General features: G+C 41.3%; 1 protein-coding gene across 1 annotated transcript in view; it reads right to left on the bottom strand.

Moving 5' to 3' along the window:
* Positions 1-10000, bottom strand: part of LOC137996806 (transient receptor potential cation channel subfamily A member 1-like) — a 33724-nt gene that overhangs the window by 18378 nt on the left and 5346 nt on the right. Inside the window, exons 3-7 of the mRNA XM_068842392.1 lie at positions 7826-8177; positions 7216-7556; positions 3068-3347; positions 783-1113; positions 56-261 (exon numbers count right to left, since the gene is read on the bottom strand). Coding sequence (XP_068698493.1) covers positions 56-261; positions 783-1113; positions 3068-3347; positions 7216-7556; positions 7826-8177 — 1510 coding nt within the window. The remainder of the gene's footprint in view (positions 1-55; positions 262-782; positions 1114-3067; positions 3348-7215; positions 7557-7825; positions 8178-10000) is intronic.

The raw sequence follows: 10000 nt of genomic DNA on the forward strand, positions 1-10000 counted from the left end.
CACTACCAATCCTCTCTGCAGTTAGTGCCTATGTATAAAACCTAAAGTTACTTACGTGTGGCCATGGCTGGCAGCCAAGTGAAGAGGTGACATTGCCCTTTCGTCTCTTTCATTTAAAAGAGAAACAAATTCTGGTAGTTTTGAAAGGGCTAGCACGCAATATAGAGAACCTGCCTCGGCTGCAATGTGAAGTGGAATCATGTCCTTTATATCTCGTTCTCTCACACACACTTTTACATCTCCCAGAAGGATTTCTAATATCTAAAATGAAAAAAATGCCACTGGTTAACCCATTAAAATACACTCTTAATTTATGAGGTCGTTGCTTAGAGAGAAACAGTACAGATAAAACAAACGCCCAAAATGGGAAACCAGTTAATAACTGTTTATAAAGCAAAGGATCGTTGAATTCAAGGCCAGACCACTTGACTATGCCGCCATCTTGTGGCGTTTATCGTTCAGTTTTCTTTTTCTTTCAGATTTTGAGAAGCAGAAAGGGAAATGGGGGAAATAAATTAACACCGTTTTGAACGTTTCATCCAATTAATTAATCACTATATGAACGTCCACGGGCTGAGGAAGGAAGGAGGTTCCAAGGAGCCTGGCCGAAAAAGTCTTTATTTATACCCAGGTCAGTCAATTTGCTGGAGCAAGAGGTTTAAGAATACTGCTTTACCAGGCCTTAAGCTAATATAGAACTTAGTGCAAAAATGCGATTGTGTTGCACTGAGCCTACGTTAAGACAGGAACTGTCACAATGAATTGATTTCTGTATTATATACCTCAGAAGTCTCTAATGCAGCTGCCAAATGACAAGCGGTTCTGAGATAATTGTCTTTCATTTTTATCAGAACATGATCTTTATCCATTTCTAGCAACATTTTAACCATCTCAGGTTTTCTGTACTGGATAGCCAAGTGAAGGGCGCTGTCCATTACAGCATCAGTTGCTGTTATGTTTACTCCTCGTTCCAACAACAGTCTTACGGTATCCAAGGATCCATGAGTCACCGACAATAGGTATGGTGTCATCCCATTAATGTCAAAAGCTTCCGGATCTGCTCCAGAATCGAGGAGAAGCTCCACAATGCGGCAGTTATTAAATGTTGCGGCACTACGAGCAAATAGAATGGACAGTAGTGAAATTAATAGAAAAAAAACAACTTCTTTCCATATAGGTAGCTTTATATGCAATAAGCATTATGCAATTAATACATGGACTGAGTGCAATGCAATACAGTATACCAGCTTTTGAACAGCAGGAGCTGCAGTTTGTGTCAAGGTAGCTGAAGAAAAATTCAAAAAGAAGGCGTAGATCATTGCAATCGTATGCCAATTTTCAAATAAAAAATGCTAGAAGACTAAGGAGTAGCCAAATATTCCGTTTAAGTTAATTATATAAACAGCACGTTTCATTTGGAAATGTTCTGAGCGAGTAAGCGTTCAGACGATAGTTTGAAGCGCGCGTGATAGTTCTCACGCGCTGATTGGCTAACTTTTATCATCAATAACAGTACGGACACATAAAATTATAATTTATGCGACGCTAAAAGTATCAATATCGAGGATTAATTTTAATTATTTTTGCGGACTTAACCTCAGGCAAGGAAGTCGCGACATTTACTGAAGAATGTTCCTACCTCAAAATAGCTCGATTTCACTAAGCTTGGAACATTTTTGATCGCCACGAGGATTTTTGATCGGATTTCGATTCTTGAACTGACTTTTTTAACTTATGCAAGTTGGTGGTGTGATTGAACAAGTTCAGTTCGTGCATCCGCACCAACTTTTACAGCCTGTTATGACGTAACTTTATCATCAGTTAGAGGACAGACACAAAAACTGGTGTCAATTTGTGAAATAGAGGATATATGACGGCGAGGGGTTACGAGTTTTATCTATTTAATAAATAGATTCCATGTTGCCGTACATCTGTTCAGTCATAGATCACAGGGGACGCCAAAATATGTTAAGAACAAAAAAGGTTACACACGCAAGGCGATAGTATCGATATACTTGGCAAAGAATTAGGAGTTTTTGATAATGACGTCAGCTATGAGCCGGCCTTCTAGTTAAACAATAGAGTGTTTCTGTCGAGGAACTATCGGCTGATAGTTGCCCCGCGGAAATTTGATGTTCTTAAAACAAATATTTGCCCGAGAAGCGAAGCTTCGAGGGCTAATATGCTAGTTTTAAGAACATCAAATTTCCAAGGGGCAACTATCAGACCGATACTTCCGGAACATAAACACTCTACTGTCTTTATTGTTCACCACTAAATTTTCTTCCGCGCGCCAGTTGAAAACAAGTCAAAACCCACTTAATGCAGATCAATCAAATATTTATTCATGCGTACAGGCTGTCACAAATGTCAATAATTCGCAGCGTACATTGGCTAAAGAATAGCGTACAACTGTCAACTGTTTTTTCAGCGGACGACTACTATCCATCCGGGTATTTTCCTCGGACGGGCACTATGGGCTGATAGTGTCTCTCCGCGGACGAACACTATCGCGTCACGTGATCAATTTAAACCAATAAGAATCGGAGAAAATTTAGTGGTGAACTATAATAGATCATGGGTGAGAATCGATCAAAATGCGTGCAGTATTGAGCTTATTATATAAATATATAAATTAGATAACATAAATCCAAATCTAAGCTTTCTCAGTGTTTTATTCATCTAAAAGAACAGAAAAAAAATGATTGACTGAGGCCGGGACTGCAATGGGCTGAAAATTTTGAAATTAATATAACAAGCACTTCAACGGAAATTTATAATTCTAAACATTTTAATTAATAACACCAACGGCCGGCCGACTTCGCCCCTGAACAGGTTGCATTAATATTATTAGCTGACATGTCGTTAACATGACGACATCAATATCCTCACATGTGAAAGATAAAGTGAAGAGTATCTTCACCGTGCCCGACGAAGACCTCAGATTTTAGGAACAAGAAAATTCCCGGTATTTCATCGATATCTATATAATAAAATAATTAATCTAACGGAGATTTCCAATATCTACCCTTGTATACACCAGTAATTAACTAAGTTTCTTTTTCACCTGTGCAACGGTGTTCTGAGCTTTCCATCTCTGTAATTTATTTCAGCCCCATCAAGTACTAGCAGTTCAACCACAGATAAGTTGCCAGTTTTAGCTGCAAGATGTAACGGGGAGGCAGATGCCACAAGGGTGAGTGCTTGACGGTCCGCGCCATGACGTAGTAACGAATCTACGATTTTTTCGTAACCTCCAGTACAAGCATAATGTAGAGGTGTCTGTCCATCTGGGCTTTCCCTGTCTATGAATTCTTTTAGTCTCGAGCTCGGTAATTGCTTGGAAGCTGGACAAAAACCAAAATTAAATTGGGTTCAGGTTGATTAACGGACGTTTCTTGAACGTTTCTTGAACGTCCCGGTAACTGGACCAAAAACCCGTCGTGAAACCGCCACCCGCTAGTATTTAAACATGTTTTTAAGATAACAAAAAACAAGATGATTGAGAAAATTAAATAAATAAATAAATAAACCTGTTGCAGTCTTGGCAACTGAATTACAGGTTGAGTGCGCTAGACACCAATACAACACACAAAACAATAATATAAATTTATCCGGGCCAGGCTTAAATCTCATTGTTACGAATTTGCTGAATCTATCAGTCCTTGTGGGGAGAAGACGATGCTGACTACCAGATCTAAGCGAGTAATGGGCAGGTATATCTATTAATCTGCTGTTTATTAGCGGGTACAAGGGCTGATCTGGCACAGTGCTCCCAATGAAGCGAGTTCCCAATAAGTCACGTCTCGCGGCAAGAGTAGGAAAACCCTGCGCTACCAAGTGCCACCTCATAACGAACACCAGGTCAGATTATAGACAACGCTGGACATTTTCCAGGGCTGCAGACAGGTACTGTGGAAGTCCTGCATACACCACAGCAGCATGTTCAATAACAGATCTTATCAGACTACAATAGATGGTGATTATATCCAAAGGCGGGGCACCACATTTTTTTTAGCTAAGGGCGTACAGTCTCCTGTTGGCCTTCTTCACTACATAATCACAGTGTGCAACCCAGGTAAGATCCTCAGACACGAAAACAACGAGCAATGTAAAGGATGATACTTGCTCGATCTGGGATCCACCTACCGCAATGGGCCACAACACGCAACTGTTGTATTGAAGAAAGCCAGCAGTCATGTTCTTGCATTTACGCGGGTTGAGCTTCATGTTGTTATTTACGGCGAAAAAATGGATGTCATCTACGATGCGATTCAACAGAGATGGAGAGTTCCGCGGGACAATCTCCATCACAGTCAAATCATCAACGTATTTCGCACGTGGGCACCAGGATGTTACGAGGTCATTTACTATGACCGCGAAGATTACCGGTCCTAGCTTGGTCCCCTGGGGAATCCCTCCCCGCAGTATTGGGAGCTAGAAACTACACCCCCAATGAGAGTGGCCTGGGACTTATCCAGCAGAAATGCAGTTACCCATCTGAGAAGACTGTTATGAACTCCGCTAAAATCAGAAAGCTTACTAATTAAAATTGTGTGATCAATGAGGTCAAAGCATTTCTTGAAATCAGCAAAGAAAAGCCTTACACAGCACTGGCCTTTTTCAGATGCTGCTAATGCCAAATGTATACCAAGGCTTCAGAAGTGGATTTACCGGAAACCGCAAATTGTTTTGTGTCAAGCTCAGCGAGGATGTTAGGCAAAATTGCGCACAAGCATAAACCCTTCCAAAACCTTGGCAACCCGGCACGTTAACGACCTGGGGCGAATGTCGTCCTCAACACTCTTAGGCGGGCGTACTTTCGGGGGAGGATAGACAATTGCGCTTTTCAGGGCAGAAGGAATGTATCCTTCACGAAGCGACGCGTTACAGAGATGAGCAATAACCGGCGCAAGCTCAAACGCAAATGTTTTGAGAACGACATTCGGCAGCCCATCCGGGCCTGTATCGCTATTAGTCTTAATTAATCTAAGGGCCTTGAAGGCTTCTCTCTCTGTTACAAGAAGATCGTTTAGGATATCCTGTACACTAATACTTGTGACGTCACAGTGATAAAGGGGAACAAAACTTGCGGTGAGGCTACAAAAATACTGATTGATTTCCTCCGCTACGCAGTGCATAGAGTCAACAGGAGACCCATCAACCAACTGTGAGTACTATTCCCCCTCATAAGCAGATAGGCCAGAGATGTTTTTGACGGCCTTTCACCATTGGCTCACATTCGAGTTCTTCGCGCTTTTGGTCTTGGCAGAATAAAACGCTTTCCTATAAACTGCAATAAGACGTCAGACAGCATTGCGCCACTTCTTGAAGAGAAAGGAGTCTTTCCCACCATCAGTCAGATATTTCTGCCTCTTTTTAATCGCCACTTTGATACGAGTAGAAATCCACGGGTTTTTCAGTTGAATGCAGGCGGAAAGACTTGATTGGGAAAAACAAATCACTGGCAGTTTCAAAAAACTACCGGAAATGTACGTTCGTACTTTTCCGCACAGGACTGCAGTTAAAATAATCTTTCCCTAGAAAATGATGTAATTGATCTCCCGAACTCATTAAAGCGGCTCTGTCTAGTGTCACGTTTGAGAATGGTTTGCTTGGACGCCCTTTTAATCGGAGTAAGATACAGACGGAATGATGACACCCGAAAAGTTTCAGGACTTTCGAGAAAAGGGCTCCAGGAATCTTAAAGTTATGTTTCGGAATTCTCTGATGTCGACGGCGCTAGTATTTTAATCAAAATCAATCAACGTGATCTTTCAAACCTCGAATCCTTCACCTTTTCGGTTAAAGTCACTGCTTACGAGCCAGAGGGCCCATCAGGTCGGCGCTTATCTCCGGTTTCCGTAGCATGAAGCGACTAGGAGTATTTATACTCCCCCCTGGATGGGATGGTAGTCCATCGCAGGGTTACCCCCAGCATTACGCCAGTACCCATTTATACACCTGGGTGGAGAGAGGCACCGTGAGAGGAAAGTGTCTTGCTCAAGAACACAACACAATGTCCCCGGCCAGGACCCGGACCACTCGATCCGGAAACGAGCGCACTATCCATGAGGCCACCGCGCCTCCCCAACCTTCCGTTTAAGCAAGATTAAACTGACTCCAAGAATAAGGAGCAAGGGTGGCACAGTTGTTAAGTGCGCGGCCTTGGTGCAAGAGGTCCCGAGTTCAATCCCCGGATCTCACATCCTTGTTTCGACTTCTTTCCTTTCAGTGTAGCCTAAGAAGCTTTAAATACCCTTACAACGGAGCACTGATGGAAAGAGGGGGGTAAAATGAGCGCACCGTCGGCTTCCTGGGAGAATACTCTCTATAGAGTAAAGGAACTTCCACGTTAAATAAGATGTACCTTTACCTTCCTCACTTTCATAAATGTCTTCTTAGCCACCTTCCTCCTTGGAACATAATAAACAGCTGCGATATCCAAAAGGTTTTTCCAATTTAATTATACAGTAAACACGAGAGAACCAATGCCCCGCCCTCCTTACGTCGTCAGTACCTTGTGAGAACCAGTTGGCTCAAACCAGGTGGCTCAAACCAGTTTTAACACTTTCAAGAGACCTTGTTACTAGAAGGATTGGCACTACCACACTTTATCACGTGACACCAATGTTATGGTACCATGTAAAACATCAATTATTGCTGAACAAGATGCAGTAATCTTTGTGACGTAACAAGTTACCATGGCAACGGGAAAGCCTTGAAAAAACAGCCTAGGCCTTTAGGCTTTAGTTGCTCATAACTGAAAAACGAACTCGGTGACCCCATTTTTTTATTGCACAAAAGTGATCAGCAGGCCAAGATGAAACTCTCTGCTAAGTTAAAAAAAATGTGAAGCGGGATTCAGTGCTACCTTAAATTTCAAGTATTTAAGGTGGCTCTGAATCCGCTCCACAGAATTTTTTTAACCTTTGCAGAAAGTTCCATTCTGGCATGCTGATTACATTTCAGAAATAAAAAATGGGGGTCACCGAGTTCATTTTTGAGATATAAGCAGCTGAAACCAAAATATGGGGTGTTTTTGCAAGGATTTCCTGTTACCACGGTAACTTTTTACGTAACAAAAATGACTGAATCTTTTTTAGTAATAATTGGTGTTTGATTTGGTACCATAACATCGCTGTTAAGTGATGAGTGTTGTAGCGTCAATTTTATATGAGTAATAATTATCATGCTATTAGCATTAGTATTTACCGGTCTCGAGGAGGAGTTCACAAACATCTTCATTCCCGCGAAAGCAAGCAATATGGAGTGCACTGTAACAATACGCACTTGACTCTAAACTTGCTCCATTTTTCAAAAACAGATCGCATACTTCTCGAGATCCACTCAAACAGGCACATATGAACGGGTTTACTGTTTCCTCTATGTTTACGATTGCCTTCACCCTGGAGTCTTGTAACAGAAGTCCGCAAATCTCTGTGTTGCCTCTCCTTGCAGCTGAATGCAATGGGGTCATCCATTCATTATTATTTGGTATAGTAGGATCAGCCCCTCGTTCGAGCAAAAGCTTTGCAATGTTCTCTCTTTCAAACCTTGATTGGAACATGAAATTGTGAGTGTGAGGAAGAATTCTTAAAGATCATGAGATTATAGCCTGAATCTTAAAGGAAAATGCTTGAAGTCTAACATTAACGTAAAATCGAAAATCTCCTGTGAAGGCCATAACCATCAAACAGAGTATACCAGAGTATTAAGTTCTTTTTCAATCAGAAGCCATGCATGTTGCATGCAGTACACGCATATTTAACACGCATATTTAAGTCCCTGAATTCCTCGATCCCTTCCGGCCCGTCGTACATACCTTGTAGCAGCATGCAGAGGTGTCAATCCATCCTTATCCTTTTCATTAATGTCAGCCCCTTTGTCCAATAAATTACCGATTGACCAGAAACAATCAGCACGGACAGCTCGGTGAAGATTTGGCAGACCTCTCGAATTCTTCCTTCCTGTGAAACTACCAATTAGCGGATCAGGATGATATGGACGGACCGCGTCCATCTCCACAGGTAATTGAGTAAATCTTCGTTGTCCTCTGCCGCTTCCGGGATTGGAGATAAGTTCCAGAAAATCTGAATCATCGAGCCAAGGCTGTATTTTATTCAAGGACGAGACGCTTCGCTGCTTTCCTCCGGACCAAGGCTTGGGACTACCGACTTAAAAACAAGATCTGGCTTTCAGGGGCTTTCAGTAATCTACATCTAAATGTTACAGTACGATACATAACGAAAAAGAGACGTAATCTGATCGGAAAATTTGAAGCAACGTCTCTTATTAACACTATACCACTTACGAGACACTCAATAGTCACGTCAAATCCTTTAGACTTCCCTCCGAAAATATAGAAGAATCATGTGGCTTCAAAGGGGTTTAATCCCATGACTTCCTCGATGCCGGAGCAATGCTCTACCAACTGAGCTGTGGAGCCACTCAGTTGGGAGCTAGTTAATTAGAATTTGTTGGGCTCATATGTTACTGTGAAGAACTCGGTGCATGAATTTAATAAATATACATTATATACATACTCAATTGTTCACTTCCCATAGGTGCATTTCAGGGCCAATGAAACACAGTCAACGAAACGAACGAAGAGAACAACAACAGAATTACTTGAATCCCGAAGAGCCAGAGGCAAACCAGTTGATTATTAACTGAAGTGCTGCGGGCTGAGAAGTTGAAAGAGGGAGTACCAGCTAAGGATCAAATTCAACGAGCGGTCAGAACGGGTCTTGAACCCGGGATCTCCGGATCTCAAGAAAAGCGCCCTAACCACTGGACCGTAGTGCTTCTACTCAGTTCCAGCTTCGGCAAAGTCTTCTCTGTTTTGGCTACCTCTGCTTTCTTGGCTTACTGTAATCCTTTATAAGACAACAGTACTAGCCATAGGACAGACCACCAGATCGAGAACTATAAGTCCTTCCCTTTCCACCGAAATTTTCGGAACCAAAAAGTAACATGGCGTCTACGGTTTACATTCGTTATATATCTGGGAACTAGATAATTACTGAAACTCTTATCAGTCGGGGAAGAAAAATATTTTAAGACCCTGAGTGTCAGTCCAGTTGGGTCGAACCCGTAAGGACATCCTTTCCGCGAACCTCCCGCACTTGAGGGCAATAGGCTACTTTCATAAGTGGCGACCACTTTACAGTCTTTTGCATTTCTGTTAATTAGACCTACTGGCCTCATTTTGAAACAAATATTGAAATTTGTTCGTTGTAGAAAGGGTAGAAAGGCTTATTAGCGTTAAAACAGAAGAATATTTTATTTGGCCGCCATAATGAAAGAGGTCTATGCTCAAACAAATGACAAAACGCATAAGTTCTTCAGTCCCGCTCAACTATCAAAAAATGTAGGGGATTACTATTTTTTTTTTTTTTTTTTTTAAGCAATACTAGCAATGCAATTTTATTTACATCTCCAACATTTACACTACTTACAGTACTAATATTACACTTACATTTATACTTACAATATACTTGCTAATTATTTTTTTCCTAATTGTAATTACACAAACAAAACAAATAACAAATATAGCTAGCAATAAAATAAGTAAGTAAATAAATTTTTAAAAAAAACTACAAAAGAGGTGCCCAAGTTGTTTCGAATTTATTTAGTGACTTGTTTTTTATAGCTATCGTACGCAGGACGTCTAACTTGCTATTTAAACGTAAAAGAAAGCACTCAAAGCTCAGCTTGTTGTCGCAGACACGTGTTGTGAAGATATAATATTTGGCGATGATAAGAATGTAATTGAACACTCTCTTATTGTTCGCATTTTGGTGCCAGCCAAATAAAATCGCATTTACTGATAGGACATAAGGAGAGTCTTCTAAAAGAGAGTTGTTAAATTTCCAGAAGCCTGGGCCTTTATTCTGCTTTAGCTCATCTGATTTGAGTTGCAAAAAGATTGCGGAATGATCGGTTTCGGGTGCATTCAATATTTTACAGGAAGTGGCCAGGTCGCCAAGGTCTTTGG

This window comes from Montipora foliosa, chromosome 3, assembly GCF_036669935.1.
Source record: "Montipora foliosa isolate CH-2021 chromosome 3, ASM3666993v2, whole genome shotgun sequence".
Lineage (NCBI taxonomy): Eukaryota > Metazoa > Cnidaria > Anthozoa > Scleractinia > Acroporidae > Montipora > Montipora foliosa.